The sequence below is a fragment of the Malus sylvestris genome, chromosome 13 (assembly GCF_916048215.2).
Source record: "Malus sylvestris chromosome 13, drMalSylv7.2, whole genome shotgun sequence".
NCBI classification, from domain to species: Eukaryota; Viridiplantae; Streptophyta; class Magnoliopsida; order Rosales; family Rosaceae; genus Malus; species Malus sylvestris.
In genome coordinates this window covers 15,932,016-15,952,492 of record NC_062272.1, presented here as the reverse complement: position 1 = coordinate 15,952,492, position 20,477 = coordinate 15,932,016, and the positions used below count along the sequence as shown (strand labels likewise).

Here is a 20,477-nt window from a genome sequence, read left to right as displayed (position 1 = left end):
AAAGCATGCGATGAATTGTTCGATTGGACTGCTACGTTTGCTTGTCTTAGACGACGAAAAATTATCGTATTTGACAGGAGAAAAATTAAGACTCGAGTCCTCCACAATCCTTCAAATACTTGATCCTGATTTTTTTTCAGTGCGACGAGAGCATCTTGCATGCTAATCCTCTCTTCCGGCAATTCTGCAGAACACGCTAGAGCTAATCTCATGACCGATGATACGCAATCTCTCCTGCTCCCGAAACCACCATCTTCCTCCGTCCCTAGTAAACCGGCATCCACGATTTCAACGAATGCATCATCCGAAAGTAATGAACTTGCAATCCATTGCTTTAAACTCGTTTCCCCAACAAACATCTCATCCGTTGGCTTCCGTTTTGTGAACGTCTCCATCAGTACAATGCCAAAACTGTACACATCCCCTCTTGTTGAAACAATTCCTTCCATCCCCAACTCTGCATAATTTAATTTACGTGAATTTAGTGATCAATAATACTATTTGTAAACAGTTGACACTCTCTAATACAAGTGGGTCCCACATATAACGGTAGGGCTCAATTCTATCAGGGAGTTCAACAAATATGTCCAGTTTTTGTGAGAGCGTAAACTTAGCATGTAGCACATCACCTGGAGCCATATACCCAACTGTGGCTAGGGTCATGGTTTGTGTCATGGAGTCTCCACCTATGAGTTTCGCAATTCCGAAATCAGCAACATGAGCAACCATATCATCGTCCAGTAGTATGTTGCTTGGTTTCACATCACAATGTACGATTGGTATCGAATAACCGTGATGAATGTATTCCAACGCGGATGCTGCGTCCGTCATTATGTTCAACCTGTGCAGAATACTCAACGGAGAGCTTTGAGAATACAACCAATTCTCAAGGCTCCCATTAGGCATGTATTGCCGTATGAGGGCTTTGAAATCAACTTGACTGCAGCAACTGATGATTTTGATGAGATTTCGGTGAAGAATTTGGCTCAGCACTTCACATTCACTGTCGAAACTCCTAAAAGCCCCTTCAAGCTGTAAATTGAAAACCTTTACAGCAACATTTCTCCCATCAGAAATTGTACCTTTATATACTGAGCCAAAACCCCCCGTGCCAAGTAAGTTACTTTCGTTGAATCCATTTGTCGCCCTTACAAGTTCTGCGCGTGAAAATCTTGGCCAAAGAAATTGAGGTAGCAAGGTAGTCTCTGTTGCAACTTCCGCCTTCCTTTTCCTGCGTTGTATCAACATTGATGCAGAGGCCACTAGGAGCATTGCTGATACAATCCCTGGAATAATATATTTCAAGTTGGATGTGCTAGCTTTCTTTGAGTTCCGGTTAAGCGTGCTGTTTTTGCATCGTGGAACATGGAGTCGGGCTTCACCACAGAGCGCACCATTTGAGACATATGACAGCACAGAGAAGTTTTGGAATGGTCCGCCATTCGGAATTTCTCCTTCAAGTCTGTTGAAGGACAAATTTAGATACTTGAGATGCGAGAGTACTTCCAGAGACTTTGGAATCACTCCGGACAGATTATTTTTGGATAGATCGACGGATTCCAGGCTTACCAAGTCGCCAAATGAGCTCGGAATAGCGCCTTCTAAATTATTAGATTCCAATGAAAGATCAACCAAATCTTTAAGGCCCCCAATGCTGCCTGGTAAACCACCTGATAAATGGTTATTTGATACATCGAGAGAGATCACAACTTTCAGTTTTCCGATATCTTCCGAGAGAGATCCGTTCAGAAAATTGAATGACAAGTTTAGGTACAAGATATACTCAAGTCCCCACAAGGTAGACGGTATTGAGGAAGTCAACAAATTGGACCCTAATGATAGACGTCTTAGAGCTCGGGCGAGGCTACTTAAGCAAGAAGGTATCGAACCAGAGAGTTGATTACCATCCAAGACTAATTCAGCTAGGTTTTCTAGTTGACAAAGTTCAAATGGGATACCTCCTTCAAACTTGTTGCCACTCAAAAACAAACCTTGGAGACTCCCTAGTTTTCCCACAGAAGTTGGAATCAACCCACCCAATTTATTGTTTCTCAAATCTAAGACTAACAAGCTGCTCAAGTAGCCGATATCATTGGGAATGTTACCCCTCATGTTGCAGTTGCTTATAGCAACATAATGAATCGATGCAGAGAAATTCCGAAAGGAAACAGGAAGTGTGGCATTCAATGGATTACCGCCCAAGAATAACGTCTTCAGTTTTCTAAGATTAACCAAACAAGAAAGAATGTTTAGTTCTGGAGTTGAAGTGTCAACCGTCAAATTGTTTCTGAATAAGCTGAGGTACTCAAGGTTTGGTAGGAATGAGCCCGGAAAATGAGTTCCCGCCCATGTCTAGCCTTGCAAGCTTCGAAAGATTGGAGATAGAGTTGGGGATTATCCCACGGATTTTATTACCTCCAACATAAAGTTCTTGTAGGTTTGGAACACCGAGACCAATGTCTGCTGGGAGACTACCGGAGAGCTGATTCTCAGTAAGGTCAATTGCTGTCATCATGGACATATTGAAGATTGCGGATGGGATGGGACCGCTTAGATTATTAACTCCGAGAGTCAAAACCTGTAGGTTTTGAAGATTACCAATCTCATCTGGTATAGTACCTGTCAAATTGTTGAAGCCAAAATAAATCTTGGTTATTTGAGTCAAGTTCCCAATACTTTTGGGTATGCCGCCATTGAAATTGTTGAAATCGAGTCCTAAGATGGATAACTCTTTGCATTGCCATAACTTGGATGGAAGTGGTCCATCAAACTGGTTGTGACCCAAAAGCAACCGCTGAATGCTAGAAAGATGCAGACATACATTGTCCGGAATACTAGCATTCAAGCTGTTTCCTGCTAGAGCCAAGAGAGTCAAGAAAGACATGTTGAAGATGGCCGCTGGAACAGGCCCCGTCAGGGCATTGGCTTGCACGTACAGCCTCTCCAGCTTCTCTATGGATCCAATCTCGTTTGGAATTTCTAATTACAAAAAAAGTGTGCAGAAATCAGTTCCCTGATCCAATAGTGCAACAAAAAGTCGAGTGCACTGTACATACCTTTGAAGTTGTTGAAGTCAAGGCGTATATCCTTAAGCATTGTTAAATTTCCTGTTTCTCTTGGTATGCTGCCTGTTATGTGTGCCACCAAAAGAAGCAACAAAAATAAACAACCAAATCTTACAGATAAACGTTAAACATCTAACAAGATACTAAAATTTGGAATTGTTATCTCGTTTGTAAAATTTTCATCACACACTTCTACCTAGTGTAAAAGTTGGAGTGTCAATAACAGCTCCCTTAAATTTAATGATCGATCAACAATAGGTACCTGTTAGCTGGTTATATCTCAGATTAATTGCTTGTAGTGCAGACAAGTTGAAGATATCAACAGGAATGGAACCGGAAAACTGATTGCCATACAAATTGAAGATTTGAAGTTTGGGTAAGGACCCGAACCACGAAGGAATGGTTCCCATAAAGTTGTTGAATCCAAAGTTAACCAACTTCAACCAGCGCAAACGAGCCAATTCCTGGGGGAAGGTACCATGGAAACTGTTATTCACAAAGTCCACCTTAACAAGAAACGAGAGGTTGCCTAGGTGGGGAGGAATGGTGCCGGTGAGACCCATGTAAGAGAGGTTCAGGGCTGCGACTCTGAGGTGGCGTGCGCCGCAAGTAACGCCAACCCAGTGGCAAATATTGGAGGCAGTTGTGGACCAGTTGGTGGTCAAGACGTTCTGAGGGTCACTGGTGATGTGGGATTTGAGAGAAAGGAGAGCAAATTGGTCTGTGGTGATATTACTGGTTTGTGCTTCCGCTGCTGCTGCTGCTGCGGCTATAGTGAAGAACAAGAGGAGACGATGAGTTCTCTCCATTTTGTGCAGAAATGTGGAATTGTCCAACGCTTTTCGATTCAGACGAAGATCTGAAAATTAAACAGTTTGGATCATGAGAAAATATTGTTGAGTGGCTAATATACATTCATAGAAGGAGGTCACGTACCAAGCACAAGGCAATGCAGAATGCGCCATGGAGTGGACCACATGATGGCAACATCAGAGACGAAACTGGCACGCGATTTGCTTTTTCCACGGCCCCCGAATGATGTCTCATCATTACATACCCATCTTTTCTATAGTTGTAAGATTGAACCAGTCAAAGAAAACACTAAGAACCAAAACTCAAAAAGGTATGAGTAATGTTATTCATACCATGTTTTTATACCACATTTATATATCATCTTAGGTGGCATCTGATGTGGACAACCACATCATTTGAAAAATTTGCAAAACCTAAGGACACGAAAGAGAAAGACTCCTCGTATACCACAATCATCATTTAATTAACTAGTTTTTTTTAATTATTAGTTTATTAAATAATGAACTAAATTTCAAAATCTGATTAATTCAAATGATGTTGCTGTCCACATCAAATGTCACCTAAGGTGATATGAAAATGTGGTACAAAAACATAGTATGAATAACATTACTCAAAAGGTATACGAAAATTTCAAAGACCATTCTCCAACCGAAAGAGCTAAACCTAAACATAGCCTCATCCAAAATTGTAGCCTTATAATTATTTTATTTGTTTTAATTTTATGAACAAACGATATTATCTACACGAAGGGAAGGGGGTGAGCTTAGCCTCACAATGGGCTAGTAATAATGTGGCAAGAATCAAATCTAATACCTCTCACCTACAAGTGAAGGGGAATACTACTAGACCATATTACTAAGTGGCATAAAAAATTATTTTTAAATGAACAATGTTAGGCCATAGTTATACGTCATCACAACCGAAGGGGCTAAACATAGCTCCTCAATAATAGACTGTGATTCAAAGGCAAGGAATCCATACAGAAAGATATCGCGAGGGTCTTTGCTGCCGAATCTCTTCCCTACTGTTTTTCCAAATTAATCCTGCGGATACATATAATTCCGAAGAGAGAGAATGCGCTAGGGGACTACAGGGCATAATTAGTTCATTTAATTAAACTACCGTTGCATGTTTTCAAATCTAACCGTTGAATTTGAATTAATTATTGCAATTGAGGAATTAGGCCCTATAAAAAAAATTTATAAAATTAAAAAAAAAAAAGACCAAGGGGAGAGCTATTTTTGGCTAGCTTGATGCCCCTTTAATAGCCTGATGGACTCCATAAAATTATAGCCTAACCATCATTTGAATACGAGTTTTTGAATAAATCTACTTATTTTTTGACTTTTAAACCTTTAACCATCTCCATTGAAGATGACATTAATGGTCAAGGTTGCAAAGGAAGCGTTGGTAGTGCCCTGTCAATTTCATATGAGAAATTGCCTTTCTCAAATGGTGCCCTGTCAATTTCATATGAGAAATTTTGCCCTTGTCCAAATCATACTAGGCAACTGATGGTGTTTTACGCGGCAAAATCTGGGCCGATTAGTCTCCAATATGGAGGTCGAACGGTGCATAGGTTTTCAACTTTTAAAATTAAAATAAAATACAAAATAAACGTTTAAAAATATATTTAGAAAAAAAAAAATCAACATTTTCTTTAGCATAAATTATTTAATTATGCATTAAAAAAATTAGTGTGAATAGTAATAGTCTGGAAAACTCTTAAACGGGTGAAGTTGAACTTCAGAATTGTATAGAGAACCAGCCAAAACCCAGACAACATAACGGGGCTCAAAGGTTAAATGGTCATGTTTTCACGTAAGAAAAACACTACCAGATTATGTTAGTTTTAACTTAAGAAGCGAGACAATTCGGTTCCACTGGTTAAAACTTGAAGCAGCCAGAAACCGAGGAATCAGCTCAGGGCTCGAAAGTCATGCTTTCGGCTTCCCGTCTCACGGACTCAAACAAGACAGAGGAGAGATACCTCTCCCCAAAGCTTGGAAATATCACCTACATTGCGTAGATGTGTATTAGCAGTTGATTAGAATGCTGATACATGGTCTATGTAACTGAATGGGAGTCATCCAACTTACAACAATGAGCTTTCCAGCATTTTCTGGTCTCTTGGCAATTTTAATTGCAGCGGCGGCAGCAGCTCCAGATGATATTCCCACCTGGAACAGATAATCAGACACTTGTAATTCAATACAGACGCTGCAATACGGTGATTCATCCTAGATATGGCACAAATTCGAATGTGATGGCTCTATATCAAAGATATTAACTCACTACTAGTTGTTTGTAGGTTAAGAACTTACAAGCAAACCCTCCTTATGTGCGAGAAGCTTTGCTGTTTCAATTGCTTCATCACTTGATATCTGCAACACATCACAGATTTAGTACACGGGCAGCAGTAATAGGCTAATAGCTGTTAGAAACAAACTAACAAGCTGTGTCTTTTCCTAAGTTCTTTGCAGAGAGTTAAAGGAACTCCAAATGAAAAATCAATGGCTGTGTTTACACCAGCTCACAGAAATTGTTGGCCATTCATACACTCGTCCATTAAAACACTACGAAAGACAATACATCCGGCTTGACTGCTGTTTCCATAAATGATTGTATCGCAAATAATAATATAACGATTTATGAAAAATGTCATGCACTTGAGTGATTAAGATTGATTAAGTAAAAAAACCTTTGAGCCTTACTTGAACAACTTCATCGATGATGTTGACTTCCAAAACACCCGGGATAAAACCAGCTCCTATTCCTTGGATCTTGTGGGGACCTTTACATTAGAAGGAGCACAATAATTAACATCAACAACGTGCAAGCAAAAACTAGAATTGACAGTCATGTATAAAGTTATAAATATATAAGCTAAGTATGTATAAGATTGAGGGATAATTTACACCATGTATCGTAGAATTGGGGTTTAGGAAGAATTTTTACTCCAACAAACTTTTGAGTTAATAAATCAGAAGCCAACTAAAGTTGAAAGCCAGAAGCTACAGAAAATAAGAGTCAAAACATTCTCAGTAATAGAAGCAAGAGACTCATTCCACCGAAGTAGTAACTGAGTGTCCCTCAACGAAACTCCTCTCTATGCTACCAGTCACATCTGAGATCAGTACTCTCCAACTGTTTATTACAGCCCTATCTCCATCAGAAACCAAATTAATCTCACATGAAATTACGAACAAAATTTTCTCTAAACTAGTGAAAAGGCCAGTAAATAGATTGCAGAGGCCAGATTATGCAAGGAATACAAATATTCTCAGAGCAGCAATGCACTATAACTCACCAGGCTTTCCTCCAGTTAGGACTGGACTTTCAACCGGTTCCACACCATACAGCTAACATTAAGAAAGAAAAAGGAACACAATAAGACAAAGTAAAAGAGCATCAAAAACACGAAGAAAGTACAGGCTATTGTTCAGATCTTCTTCAAAAGAAGCTCATAAACAAATTTACCAAAGAACTTTTTAGTTAACCTTTAAAATGCGAGCTAACCTTTATGTCAGGGTTCTTCTCCTTTAGAAACTTCCCTGCACCTGTTATAGTTCCACCTGTACCTATCCCAGAAACAAAAGCATCTACTTTCCCTCCCGAACCTTCCCATATCTCTGGTCCAGTCGTTTCATAATGTATCTACAGTAACAAAAATCGAATAACTTTTTCCAAGCACAATATACCCTTTGTTTTTCTGCAAGTTGCGCCAGCTTCATAACCTGTAGAATTGATTGAGTAGATACCTTAGGGTTGGCAGGATTTTCAAACTGCTGAAGAATGTAGGCGTTAGGTGTCTTTGCCAATATCTCTTCAGCCTTCTGAACAGCCCCTTTCATGCCCTTTGCAGGATCTGTGAGAACCAACTCAGCTCCAAAGGCCCGGAGGATGATTCTTCTTTCAAGACTCATTGAAGCAGGCATTGTAATGATAAGCCTGTAATGCTTAGCTGCTGCCATGAAGGCTAATCCTATCCCAGTATTACCACTTGTTGGCTCGATGAGGACACTCTTCATAAAACACCATCCAACCAAAAGTCAGATTCAATGAAGATCCGTGAGCTCACAATATTGGTGAAACCAATATTTTTAGTAGTTTTATGAAATGTAGACTATTATTACATGTTTGAAATTTTTTCTTAACACTTGTAATGCAAAAAATCCTCTCTAATTACACAGTCCACTCATGTTTTCAGCCAAAACATCCCATGAGAAAAGCATGGTTGCATCTTTTTCATCATTTGAAATTAAAATAAAACGCCTGCTAGGGGAGAAACCAAGAATAGTATACGGGGAAGGCGGTTGCATCCTCTCTTTCATGCACAAATTCTTCAAAACACAACAGTCCTAGCCAGCAAGTTTCCCTATCAAATAACTAACCTGTCCAGGTGTGATAAGGCCCTTCGCCTCAGCATCTGCAATCATACTATAACCAATCCTGCATTGTTTTTCAATAATCAGTAAACAATAACATAAATCAGAGCAAAAGCACAACACATCCAGGTATCGCTGCCGCGAAACCAACAAGCATAACAAGAAAATGACAAAACAGTAAGCCATACAACTAAAAGCCTATATACCTGTCTTTTACACTGGAGCAGGGCTCCATCATTTCCAATTTGGCAGCGATACGAGCAACACAACCTTCCACGACATGGTTCAGATACACCAACGGCGTTTTTCCAATTAACTATACACAACGAAATACATATTTTCAGCATCATAAACATAAACAAACCATTGAAAACACAATACTCTAGTACACATAAAACTCGGATATTCGACAACTTACTTCAGTGACATCTTTGGCGATGCCGGCCTTCTCAACCGCCATTTTGCTTCTTTTGCAGATTACTGCAACCAAAAACACACCAAATTTATTCCTTAACCATAATTACAATAAATTTTCATTTTCATTTTCATGGAATAAAAAAATTAAATTAAAAAATTAATAAGACAGAAAAGTCTAACACGATCATGTAGCAAAAATAAGGAAACGACCGACTGCTAAGTTATCAATTGGCAATAAAGTTAAAGAATTGAATACAAGATTAAAGAGTATTTTCTTGAATATGTTTCAATTAACTTTCATTAATGATTTCATAATCTGGTTATGATAAAGATTAGTGGGTTTATCGCTATTTTTCAAAACCCTAGAATTTTTAATGAGTTTAATTTGCAGAACGATAGGGTAACTCATCTGTGGATGTGATCACTGAAACAAAAACAGTTCTTAATCTGTGAATGTGATTAACACTTAATTAAAGACTGAGAATTTCACCTTTTGAGACTGAAAGATGATCACCACCACACAGCTGATGAGCACGCCTTGTGAAGAAAAAGATCAAAAATCAATGAAGCTACCAAGAATCATATATATTTAGTTCATAAATATGACGTCATAAATACGATTATGTTTCATTGGGTTTTATGGAAAAGAATCCTCGCCGCCGGATCATTTTCCTAAGAATCCCGTAATCATGACTGTTCATCGTATATTGTACGATAAAAAATCATTCTAAAATTTAAAATTAGATATAAATAGTATCTAATGAAAATTGATCGCAAGATGTACGATAAACAATCACAATCACGATCACGGGATCCTTAAGAAAAGAATCCGGCAAGAATCATTTTCCGGGTTTTGTATCAAATGTAGCTTACTTTTATGTCTTCCTACTTTTACGGTAAACATGGCATGCGAATAAATATGACTCCGTATATTGATTTGTGCAAAGTATTACAATGTATACAGGGTTATATAAAGCCTTGTTTTGGTAGAATTTTATTATAATTAAATAGAAAATTACCTTCGTATAATACATAATACTTGTGGAGACAACTCCAGTTTAATTGCCTATTTTAACACCCCGCAAAATGTACGAACCTAATTGGACAACCTTGAAACAAAGGAGCTCATGACGAGACTGATGAAGAGCCTTGATGAGAAGATAAACCAGTTGAACAATAAAGGTAATTTAGCAAACACGATGACTACCAAGACAACTTTTTCATGAACAAAAAATGATAATCCAGTTCAATGTGAAGTGTGCGAGCATTATGAACTTGGTTAGCAGCAAGATAGTTAGCACTCAGTTTAATGCAGTAAATAGGAGTAGACAAGTGAACGCCACGCTCACCAAGAAGAAAGAAAATCCAAGTGGTCTCAGTGCATGCATGAGCATGGGAGTGATGCCCAAACTTTGCATAGGAGCCGGAAATTGTGGGCTGCTTTTTAGAGCAGCAGGAGATGAGATTAGAACCCATATAATAGTAGTAAAGTACCTGAGTATCCGAACAACCCGCATAATTAACATTAATGTCATAAAAAAAAATCACATAATCAGAGGGCAAAGTTAAACAAACAAATACCTAAGATATAAAAAAAAATTAAAAAAAAAAAGAGTGGAAGTCATCTCTCATATAAATTAGAAACCGTTTGATAATCAGTTTCTTTTCAGTTTATTTTTTTTAGCTGAAAACTCGTTTATTAATTACTTTCAATTTTTAGAAAAATGAAAATGAAAAACTAAAAATTAAAAGCTATTTTGCTTTGTTTCAAATTTTGACTTTTGATTTTCTGTTTTAAAAAAAAATAAAAAATAGTTATCAAACAGTGCTAAATCAAAGCGATTTTCCTAAGCATGAGGTATTTAAGTAGTATTCCGCATGACATACTACAAGTAGATGAAATAATATATTTTTTCGGATCATTCCACTTACTAATAACACGTAGAATACACTCTTGAATACCGGTCACTTGCAAAAATTTCTCCCTGAACCATATTAAAAAAAAAACTTGGGAAAATTTGAAATAGGTCCAATTTTATAGGCCAACTTTTGAAATATGTTCAATTTTTAGTAATTTTTTACTTTTGAAATAAGTCCAATTTTTAGTTACTTTGGACTTATATCAAAAACCCCCAAAAAACTTCTGGTTTGGAAATCAAATAAAAACCTTGATTTGCTTGCAAACCCATATTAGCCCATGCCTCAGAAATAAACCGCAGAAACATCCAAAACCTTATCTTTTCCACACCATAAACAATACAACACTCCGCATTGCCACAGAAACTTCCCCCTCGTTTCCCACCTCAGAACCCAACACACTATGGCTACGCTCCACCTCACTCCCTCCCCTTCTCTCACCCTCCCAAAACAAGTACGCACAACCACCAATCTCTCCGCTTCATTCCAGCTCAATCTCCGGCCGCGCCACCGGTCACGGCGGTCCTACTCCTGCACCGTCCGATCCTATAAGGTGGTGGTGGAACACGAGGGTCAGTCTACCGAGCTGGAGGTGGAGCCTGATGAGACCATACTGGAAAAGGCATTGGACTCCGGCCTCTCTGTGCCGCATGACTGCAAGCTCGGCGTGTGCATGACTTGCCCTGCCAAGCTTCTCACCGGCACCGTCGATCAGAGTGAAGGAATGCTGAGTGATGATGTGGTGGAAGGCGGGTACACATTGTTGTGCGTGTCGTACCCCAAGTCGGATTGTCTTATTAGGACAATCCCGGAGGATGAGCTGCTCTCACTGCAATTAGCAACTGCTAATGACTGAAAATTTTCGGATTTTGGCAACTGGGGAGTTGACCCATGTTTGTATTGAGTTGTGGGTTGTTGAATACAAGTAATTTCTGCTTTGTTTTATCACTTGAATCGATATCTTATGCTACCAGTTAATGATTGTTTAAAGCTTGTGAATGAGTACGCCATTCATTTTTTGTGAAGGCGACATTCTAAACTACTTTAACCTACTAGGAGAGATTCGAACCCTAATGCAAAGGGTGGGCACCCTGCCGTGACCCATTGATTGGCCTAACCGTAACATGCACTAGGCCAATGGGAGCAAATAAGCTAATCAACTTAGGCATATACATGAAAGGATCCTAGAAGTAATGGGATTTAACGTAATCACAGAATTCAACCGCTGTTAGGGATCAAATCAGTTAGGTTAAACAGATGATAAATGCACTAATTTCTCCAGCTCCATTCAAAAAAATTCAATATGGCATAGTGCATATTCAATGCAGAAAGAGAGAGAACTGATCATTGTTTATACATTACAGAGAAGAAAAATTTACACTAATAGTTCCACAAGAGTAAATTTGTTTAATCAATGCTAGGGGATTAAGGGACTGCAGTCCACTCGATGAATTCCTCTCGTGCCGTGGTTGGCTGTGCAAATAAAAGAGGGGTGAATACCTAGTAACTTAAATAGTTACACCATCATGGTGGTTGTTGCAAGTCCTCATCTCTCAGAAAAGGAGGGCAGGGCAGTCCCCTCTCCTAGCTTGAACAAAAGGAGTTTCCAACACAAGGAGTTTTTTGTTGTTGAAATTGTCTCAACCAGCTTCCTAAGTTGCATACGAGGAACTACGTTTCTTCCTGTTTATTTGCCTCAACTTCACCTTCACATTAATCCCACTATCAATGACAGACTGAAGCACAATTTGAAGCTTACCCTCCAATTTATCCCCTTTCCTAGGTGTGTAAATCACATCATGGATATCATCATCCAATGCCCTCTGCGCGAGAATTTCCCCCACAGCAGCACAAGCAGCTGCATTCCTAGTCGAACAAAGGTCAAACTTCATGTCCTTCGATATGGAATGTGCCACAACAACAACCTTACTGGTCACTCGGTGAATGATGCACGCACGAACAGAAGCCTTTGATATGAAAATGTCCAGGCAAAATGGCTCATGGAAGGGACCTGTTAGCTGATTATAGGTCGGACTCCTCAGCTTCTTCTTCCCAACAGAAGTAGTGTCCAATTCATCAAGCGGAGAATAGTTCACAATTCTAGATTGTTTCTCGCTTCTGGAGGGCAAGTCAAGACTTGGGTTGCCTCTTTTGCTGTCCTTTAACTCATTATCCTTCCTTTTACTTTCCTTTGGATCATCCTTTTGCTTAGAAGACTTCTTCCTGCGATGGAAGTCAAAATTATACTCCTCGAACTCTTTGGAATCGCGGTCAAGTTTAAAGAACAGATGGCCACGAATTCTCATGTTGTCAATGTCATCAAAGTCCGGGTCACCTTCAACAGGTACTGAGCAAGTATCAATTGGCTCATCAACCACTTCATCTGATAACAAATTTGAGTCCAATGCAGACCCCTGCATTCCTCCCCCTGCCAATGCCAAACCGGATGAAACTTGCCACGCCTCATGATCAACAAGCTCAATATCATAACCGTCCGAATGAGGTTTACAATCATCGGTGGGGAACAAAGGAGAAAGATGAAAGTTACTAGAGTAATTGGCAACCTTCCCGGAATGATCTGCTACGGGAAGTATGGTTGTGGGGGTTGGCTTGCAGCAAAAGTTACGAGCAGCCCTTGAAAGGAAATGCGGAGACAGTGCCGAAGCAAATGTGATTCCTCTCCTTGAGAACATTATAGTAAAGAGTAATACTGCTGTATCGCGATTTGAGCAAGAGAGTTCTCTAAGGAGCAATTCATCAAACAGTTGGTAGGCGATTACTGTTATACCTCGTTTGGCACCCGTCTCACGCTAGTTATCCCCACAGCTCGTCCTACCCAGCTGCCATGAAGCTCTCTCTCTCTCCCTCTTTGAAAACTGGTCACTCGGTTGGTTGGTCAATCCTAGGGGCTAGGACGCAGGTCTTATGGAGGGATACGCCATTAAATGTATCGTGTTCAAACCTAGACAAATGCAATTTACAAGGAAAGGCGGCATCAATCTGATCAAACTGGCCGATTTGAATTCTAGGGCCGGTTTTTGTTTGGTTTTAACTTTTGACCAAATAAAAGTCAGTCTCTATTGGACTAGATTGTAATGAATTATTTGGTTACGATTTTGGCTTTTGCAAACTCACCTAAATTAAATTGAACCGATCACTCTTGTATTTTATATTAGCCTTCACCTAAATTAAATTGAACCGATCGCCTAAATTAAATTCAACCAATCATATGAATATACATTATGTAATAATTCAATTAATTAATCAATAATCAAGAATTCAAATTTTAATTTTCATCCTAAAAATAATTTCATACTTTCATACTTTCATACCAATAATCATAGAATCATATCAATAATCATATTAGTGCATCACCATATGATTCTATACCAATTAAACAAAATTCGTATTAAATAATTAATTAGGGTTAGGATTATAAATTTAGGGATTAAAATTTTTACCTAAAGAGTGGCTTTGAAAGTTGGAAGCTGGCGGTTGGAGATGGCTGGCGCGGTAGCAAAAGGCCAAACGGTGGCACGGTGGGTGCTGATTGCTGGGATTTTTATGCTAGGAATTGGGGGGCAACGCTGCTACTGCACCTTTTACTCTGATTGGGGATTGAAAAAGAGCACATAGAGAGAGAGAGACTGAATGGAATAGGGGGCACGTGGTCCCCCCTATATATTTATTTTTTTTCCCAACTTATACGAAACGGTGCTGTTTCGTTCTACTTTTTTCAAATTTTTTTACCAAACCAAAACGACGTTGTTTTGGCCTGGGTGTTTTGAAGAAAAAAATTGAACGCAGCTCTACTGTGCGCAGAGCAGAACCATATAGCACCGGAGGAGACGAAGAGCAGCAGCAGGAGGGGAGGGGCTGGCCAACGCTCCAGCCTTGTTTTTCCGGCAAGGGAGTGGCGACCGCCACTCCTCGCCCTCACGTGGCTTCGCCACTGCTAGCATGTTGTCACACGCATGTTCGTGTGGCAATTGGCCTTTTTACGTTAAACAATTTTATAACTGAATTCTATTTTGTTTAAAATAATATTCAAAGAAAAAGAAGACCACCGTAACCACGCACCATGTGGTGGGTTGTGTTTTTGTTGTTTTTAATGTATAATTTTCGTTCAGAATTCAAATGGTCCTGAATTATTATATTAAATTGTCTTTTTCAAAAGCTTTAAAAAGGGAGAGGCGCGTTTTGAATGTTTTGCCTTTTTATTCTTCTCACCTTATATATAGATTAGTGTTTGTATGATTTTATTTTAGACGTGTAATCTTTTTTATCAGCTAATAACCAAGTGCTTTAAATTTGAAAGTCGATGCAACATAAAATAATTGAGTCGTAACAATATTAGTTACCATAACTTTGATGGCATGTTGCAATTTAGGAAGCTTTGTTACACAAAACAAATGAAAATATGCAGCAGATAATGAACATTTTCTGAATATATTTGGTTAAATACTTGAAAAAATGAAAGGTCGTATCCAGTACACAAGGCTCCCGCTTTACGCAGGATCTGGGAGAGGAGAATGTCGGCTAGCCTTACCCCTATTTATGGAGAGGCTGCTCCCAAGACTTGAAAAAATGAAAACGAAAAATTAATTAGGTTTTGGCGTAAAGGTTCCCACTGAAGAGGAATACTGGTAGAGCAGCTTGGAGCTCACATGGGGAGCTTTCTTACCCGACGGTATCCGTTACACCGCAGAGAACCATAGACAGAGGGTGAGAGAGAGAGAGAGAGCGCCATAGAGAAGAGAACCATATAATCTAATCCAGGTCCTTGCTGGATCCTCTTTGTGAGAATCCGCAGATTCGTGAATGGTATATCGTGCGGTCAAAAATCATTTTAAATATTTTTATTTAAAATTAAACACAAACAGTACCTGATAAAAACTATCCACACAATGTACGATGAATGAACACGATTTAGAAATCATCATGATCCTCACCAACAAAATCCGAAGAGGATCCTGTTGGCATATAATCCCCTGATATGTGCGGTCTCAGCAGATATAGGCCCTCGAAAAATGAAGATTTGAGACCGCCATAGAGAACCATAGACAGGGAGGAGAGACAGAACCATAGAGAACAACGTAGAGAAGCATTAAATAGTCTTTCTACAACTAAACTGAAGAAGAGTTGGTGGTGCCGTGGGTCGATGTTTTAAGTCATCCTAACAACTTTTTCACAATGACCTACTACTACTACAGTTTGATCAACATTAGAAATACAACTTCTCACCGTGACGAAGCAAGAAGCATGACGAAATATCATGATTAATACACACATCGCTACCATGAAAACGGTTAGTGATTACAAACAAGCCCATTATAAAAGCGGATGAGATCTCGGGTCATCGTATCAGTGCTTACCGTCTTCATATGAGGTTTGTCATGTCTATCGGTAGTAAGCCGGCTGATAAGCTGGTACCATACCATTGCCATAAGCCCCATATGCGGGATAGTTCATCGGAGGTCCAGGGTATGATCCGGCATGAGGAGGAGGGGGTGCTGCTTCCGGTGAGTATGCATAAGGGGTTGGTGGGCTTCTGCTACCATACATGGTGGGTGGGGAATGGTACGGTGAGAACCCAGCAGGATACTGGCCATGGGAAGGAGACCTGACAAATGTAGGAGGTGTAGGGAAAGAAGACACATATGCATTCGTCAAGCGTCCAGCCTTGGCCGGAGGCATGGGACCGCCATTGTTAGCTCGTACTCGTTTGTTGGCTGGGACTACAACTGGCCTTTTCTTCTCTGGTTTCACCTTCTCTAGCTGTTCAAGGCGCTTCTTGAGGTCTTCTGGAGGAAATTCTGCCTCAAGGTTATAATCTTCAATGCACTTGATGACAGCCCGAAGCGCTGACAGCTCTTTGCGTCCAGCTAGGTTCTGCATACGAAGAGTTAAGTGATCAAAGAAAGTGCAGTTTTTTCTATAGGTTTAGTTTCTCCTACAACTGAGGGCAGCAAACTTAAGTTCATGCACTTTTAGGGGCTTCTTTCCGAAGAAATCAGAACGCAAACAAGGATGTCTATGACTGCACAATGCCTCATCATGAAGAAATCCATTCGAAATACCATTATGCCTCATTTGCAAAACTACCAACAATTTGAAGATAAGGCCACACCAAATACTCGAGCGAACTTACGTTCATTTCTATATGAACTGCCTGCAATTATTGTTGAGAAAACAAAAATTCTAATAGCATCTTGACTACTTAATTGATGCATAAACTGGAAATCATATTCCACCCATATAGAAGAGTTTATTGTCCCAAAACTAGTCAAACTACATACATGTTCCAACAATAAGATGAAACCGACATGGATAAACACTATGAGAGCAAAACTGATGAAATAAAATAGTAAGAACTGTGGGAAAGAAATATGATCATGTTCACATGTAATAATTAGTAAAGGGTAAGATGTTAATATCATGCATATCTTGTAGATGGCTGTCATTCACTCCATTAAAGGAGAGAGTTTTTTGCGAGGGCGGGGGAGTTCCCTCTTCTACTTTATACACAAACAAAAAGGCATAAGATCCCTTCCCTTTTCTTTCTTCTCTCTCTCTCTCCTCCCAATCATTTGAGAAAGGGGGAGTGGGAAAAAGGAAATTTTAAGGAAATGACGGGGAGTTATGGGAACCAAAAGGTGACACACACACACACACACACACTTTGAGATGCACATTCAGGACTGAAAGTCACGACATACGAGATCAAGAACAAGAACAGATGCAATGATTAAAATAATACCGCAGCTCGCCCAGCGTTATTGGGATCTTCCAAAATAGAAGCCGCAGCTTTCTTAGCATCCTTCAGAAAAGCTTTCAGTAGAGGAACAGGAGGAAACTTGTGCACAAGTCCAACCTCATAGGTGAAATGCACCGCATCAAGCTGCTGTCCCCTGCTGATCAATTCTTCAATCATATCTGCACACATAGTAACAACCTCCAAACATTAAAAATTGGAGAATGGTGCCCTCTTTATTGTACGTATAAAGAACCATATCAAAACATTCCCAACTAACACAGATGACAAGACGGAAGGAAAAAGCAAATCTTTACGAAACTACCACAAGGTCCATGAGTTACCATCGTAATGTTAAAACATTGAAGTTCTACCATCCACAATTTCTGATTTCAAAGGAAGGTCAGAGGTTCGAATTAAAAAATGTTTGGGATATAGGCAGTCCAACATACAGTCATGTATGAGTTTTGTTTCTTACAGAAAAATGTGATATATAAAAGAAACACATACCACAGTAATATCCGATTTATAAGGTAAACAGTACATTGGGAACAGCTGAAGAGTAATGCCGATCATATGAATTACTATTAAACAATTCTACAATTTATCATTGGAAAGAGTAGACATTTCGACATAGAAGCCACTGTCGGGGAAATAACATGACCTAAAAATTACACATGTCTCACTCAAAATTTACTAACCACATAGAAAAACCACCACTTCATCATCCTACATATATAGAGCTTATAAAGTAACACATTTTCCATGAACTATAAGCAACACCAAGCAATGGCAAAAGAACTGCATCGAAAATGTTACAATTACAAATAACAACAATAAAAGAAAGGCACAAGTTAGCATTAGGGAACACACCCGGCATTTGCTTGGCGAGGCCAAGCGAAACAGCGAGCTTCGGCATCTGCTTGCGCCAGGCTGAGCTAACCACAAGCTTCCTGTACAACTCAACATCCTCCTCCTTCACAATCCCGAAAGTCACCAAATGCTGCAGGAACGTGTGCACATCAGGAGTCTTCACGTTCTCTATGCCGCCTCTCTCCTCCAAGCTGGCCTTCCAGGTCTCGGATATCTCGGTGGCGCGTTGCTTCACGCTCCGCGTCACCAGAAGCCTCTTTCTCCCGATCTTCGGGTCCATCATCACCGGAATCAGTGACTCCAGCAACAGAACGCAGGCCCAGCCCAAATCGTTTCCCCTATCGCTCCTCTCCACTCTCTTGTCCACCGGGAACACCTCCGATATCGCCTCTAGCACGAACTTCGCCGGATCGACACAATCGCCCAAAGCCAGAGGCATCTGCGATCTCAGAGCCTCCAATTCCTTCTTCCTCGCCGTCACGAACCTCCAAAACCCTCCAGAATCCATCTTCAAGCACAACGACTTGAGATTCATCAGCAACCCCTCGCCGTCGTCCACCTCCCCGTACTCGTCGTCGCTGCGGGCTCTCTTCAACACCTTGAGCGCCGCCTCCTTGCTCTTCTCAACCTTGCCAAGCGCGACTTCGAAGATGTCCCTGATCGAGACCTCGCGCTGCTCGAGCTCGTCGAGCGAGGCCTTGGTCTCGTGCTCCAGGGTCTGGATTTTGAGCTTGATGGCCTCGGATTTCTTCAGGAGGTTCTGCTCGAGGGACGAGAAGTGGTCGGAGAGCTCCTTCCAGAGGAGAGTGCAGCTGGTCATGAGAGAGGTCTGCCGCTGGAACTCGTCGAAGCTCGGCGGAGTCGACTCGGTCAACTCGCCGGGATCGGGGATCGACCCCATGATCGTCGTACGGTGCAGTCAGCGGCCAAAGGGGAACAAGATATGGTAGTGAGAGAAAGGAGAAACCCTAGAATTCGGAGGTAGAGAGAGAGAGAGAGAGAGAGAGAGAGCAAAACCTTAAGCAGTGAGCTTAAGCTAAAGCTAAGACAGCCGGTGGACAGGAGAAAGAAGAAGACATTGCGCTGACGTGGGTGAAGGAAGGGTTGACACGTGCGGAGGCGTCTCGAAAAGGTGACTAGAGTGCGCTGGTGGCGGGAGGGGAGGGTGCGCAGGATAAGGGAAATGGTAAAGTGGGAGTAAGAGGGGAGGATGACGTAGGATAAGGGGGTGTTTGGATAAGGGTATTGTGCTTTCCCGGAAATCGAAGCTGGATCGAGGGAGAAAAAGCTGGGAGAGGCGGGTGTGGGGGTGGGGCAGGCCCACTGAGAGCAGCACATGGGAATAGGAATAGGAATAGAGTAGGAATGGGATTGGATAGTCAGATAAAGTGCCGGATTATGTAGTCATGCATGTATGTGAACAAACAATGACCGCATGCGCGTCATGATGAGTCAGCCGTCTGTCACACATTCATTATCTACGCTTCAAATGTTTTTTGTGTGCTTCGAGTATTCGGTTCTTTGCATTTAAACAAAAATCCAATGCTTAAAACGTATTTAGAGTCTTCCATACTTCCATCTTCGTGTGTAAGCAAAAGGAAGTTTGTTAGGTTACGTCATTCACGTGATATAGTCATTATTCCATGATCATATATGATATTAGTTTTTTTATTGAATAATTACATTTCAAAAGTACATACTTATATGTTAAGTATATTCAAACACAATACATGCGCGATGAAAATTCTTAGATATTAAGTGTACTTAAATATTAAGTTGAACAATAAAAATTATTAACTTCAACAAATAAATGCGCGATGAAGGATTAAAAAAATAAAATAAAACACTCACTCAAAGTCACTTCAAACGCAATACATACCATCCATACTGGTCATACGCATACATACAAAATAGAAAATAGGAAATTTTACATTATTCGTCCCTTAGTGTGTCGGGCATTTCATTTTCGTCCCTGTAATGCAATTTTTATCTTTTCCAAATTCGTCTTTATGCTCAGCAGTCAGCACAGATAGGGTTCATAGCTATTAAGATTGACATATGAACCTTAGAAAGCTTGCCATAGCAGCCGATGGTGGGCAACTACACAAAGTTACAAATGTTTTAGGAAACTTTAACGAAATGTTCCTGGTACTGTTCATTTTAACGAAAAATCACATTTTTACATTAAAAAGTCAATCCTAGTACTATTTACTTTACCATTTATTTTGTTCTTATCATTAAAACTCAAAG

The 20,477-nt window shown here is 40.2% G+C and overlaps 4 protein-coding genes and 1 pseudogene across 5 annotated transcripts; 1 reads left to right on the top strand and 4 right to left on the bottom strand.

Annotated features, from left to right (window-relative positions):
- Window positions 1-6: 6 nt before the first annotated feature.
- Window positions 7-5,411, bottom strand: LOC126596038 (LRR receptor-like serine/threonine-protein kinase EFR; annotated as a pseudogene).
- Window positions 5,412-5,532: 121 nt separating this feature from the next.
- LOC126596040 (cysteine synthase-like) lies at window positions 5,533-9,328 on the bottom strand. Its single transcript, XM_050262492.1, has 11 exons — window positions 9,174-9,328; window positions 8,685-8,746; window positions 8,473-8,582; window positions 8,273-8,330; window positions 7,640-7,903; window positions 7,398-7,535; window positions 7,189-7,240; window positions 6,593-6,672; window positions 6,203-6,262; window positions 5,978-6,058; window positions 5,533-5,894 (listed from the first exon to the last, which is right to left on the bottom strand). The coding sequence occupies exons 2-11, from the start codon at window positions 8,724-8,726 to the stop codon at window positions 5,802-5,804; spliced, it is 978 nt and encodes a 325-aa protein (XP_050118449.1). The 5' UTR covers window positions 8,727-8,746; window positions 9,174-9,328; the 3' UTR covers window positions 5,533-5,801.
- A 1,566-nt stretch (window positions 9,329-10,894) lies between these two features.
- On the top strand, window positions 10,895-11,545 carry LOC126597503 (ferredoxin C 1, chloroplastic). Its single transcript, XM_050264296.1, has one exon. It carries the CDS (start codon window positions 11,004-11,006, stop codon window positions 11,454-11,456), a length of 453 nt encoding a protein of 150 aa, XP_050120253.1. The 5' UTR covers window positions 10,895-11,003; the 3' UTR covers window positions 11,457-11,545.
- A 342-nt stretch (window positions 11,546-11,887) lies between these two features.
- Window positions 11,888-14,232, bottom strand: LOC126597502 (uncharacterized). 2 transcript variants are annotated; one of them, XM_050264295.1, is made up of 2 exons: window positions 14,062-14,232; window positions 11,888-13,028 (listed from the first exon to the last, which is right to left on the bottom strand). In XM_050264295.1, exon 2 carries the CDS (start codon window positions 13,018-13,020, stop codon window positions 12,253-12,255), a length of 768 nt encoding a protein of 255 aa, XP_050120252.1. In that variant the 5' UTR covers window positions 13,021-13,028; window positions 14,062-14,232; the 3' UTR covers window positions 11,888-12,252. The 2 variants fall into 2 exon arrangements, with proteins under 2 accessions (XP_050120252.1, XP_050120250.1); XM_050264293.1 differs by lacking the exon at window positions 14,062-14,232 and adding an exon at window positions 13,784-14,035 and having other exon boundaries at window positions 11,888-13,735.
- A 1,471-nt stretch (window positions 14,233-15,703) lies between these two features.
- Window positions 15,704-19,374, bottom strand: LOC126596280 (FRIGIDA-like protein 4a). Its single transcript, XM_050262807.1, has 3 exons — window positions 18,228-19,374; window positions 17,361-17,536; window positions 15,704-16,492 (listed from the first exon to the last, which is right to left on the bottom strand). Exons 1-3 carry the CDS (start codon window positions 19,126-19,128, stop codon window positions 16,001-16,003), a joined length of 1,569 nt encoding a protein of 522 aa, XP_050118764.1. The 5' UTR covers window positions 19,129-19,374; the 3' UTR covers window positions 15,704-16,000.
- Between the last annotated feature and the right edge of the window lie 1,103 nt (window positions 19,375-20,477).

Excerpts from the sequence above, each read along its gene's own strand:
- LOC126596040 (XM_050262492.1), bottom strand. The coding sequence starts at position 8,726 with ATGGCGGTTGAGAAGGCCGGCATCGCCAAAGATGTCACTGAA. Across the intron at positions 8,331-8,472 it reads TGCTCCAGTGTAAAAGACAG|GATTGGTTATAGTATGATTG; the intron begins GTATATAGGCTT and ends AAAACAATGCAG. Across the intron at positions 6,263-6,592 it reads TCATCGATGAAGTTGTTCAA|ATATCAAGTGATGAAGCAAT; the intron begins GTAAGGCTCAAA and ends GATGTGTTGCAG.
- LOC126597503 (XM_050264296.1), top strand. The coding sequence starts at position 11,004 with ATGGCTACGCTCCACCTCACTCCCTCCCCTTCTCTCACCCTCCCAAAA.
- LOC126597502 (XM_050264293.1), bottom strand. The coding sequence starts at position 13,293 with ATGTTCTCAAGGAGAGGAATCACATTTGCTTCGGCACTGTCTCCGCAT.
- LOC126596280 (XM_050262807.1), bottom strand. The coding sequence starts at position 19,128 with ATGGGGTCGATCCCCGATCCCGGCGAGTTGACCGAGTCGACTCCGCCG. Across the intron at positions 17,537-18,227 it reads CCTCGCCAAGCAAATGCCGG|ATATGATTGAAGAATTGATC; the intron begins GTGTGTTCCCTA and ends CTATGTGTGCAG. Across the intron at positions 16,493-17,360 it reads ATAACGCTGGGCGAGCTGCG|AACCTAGCTGGACGCAAAGA; the intron begins GTATTATTTTAA and ends CTTCGTATGCAG.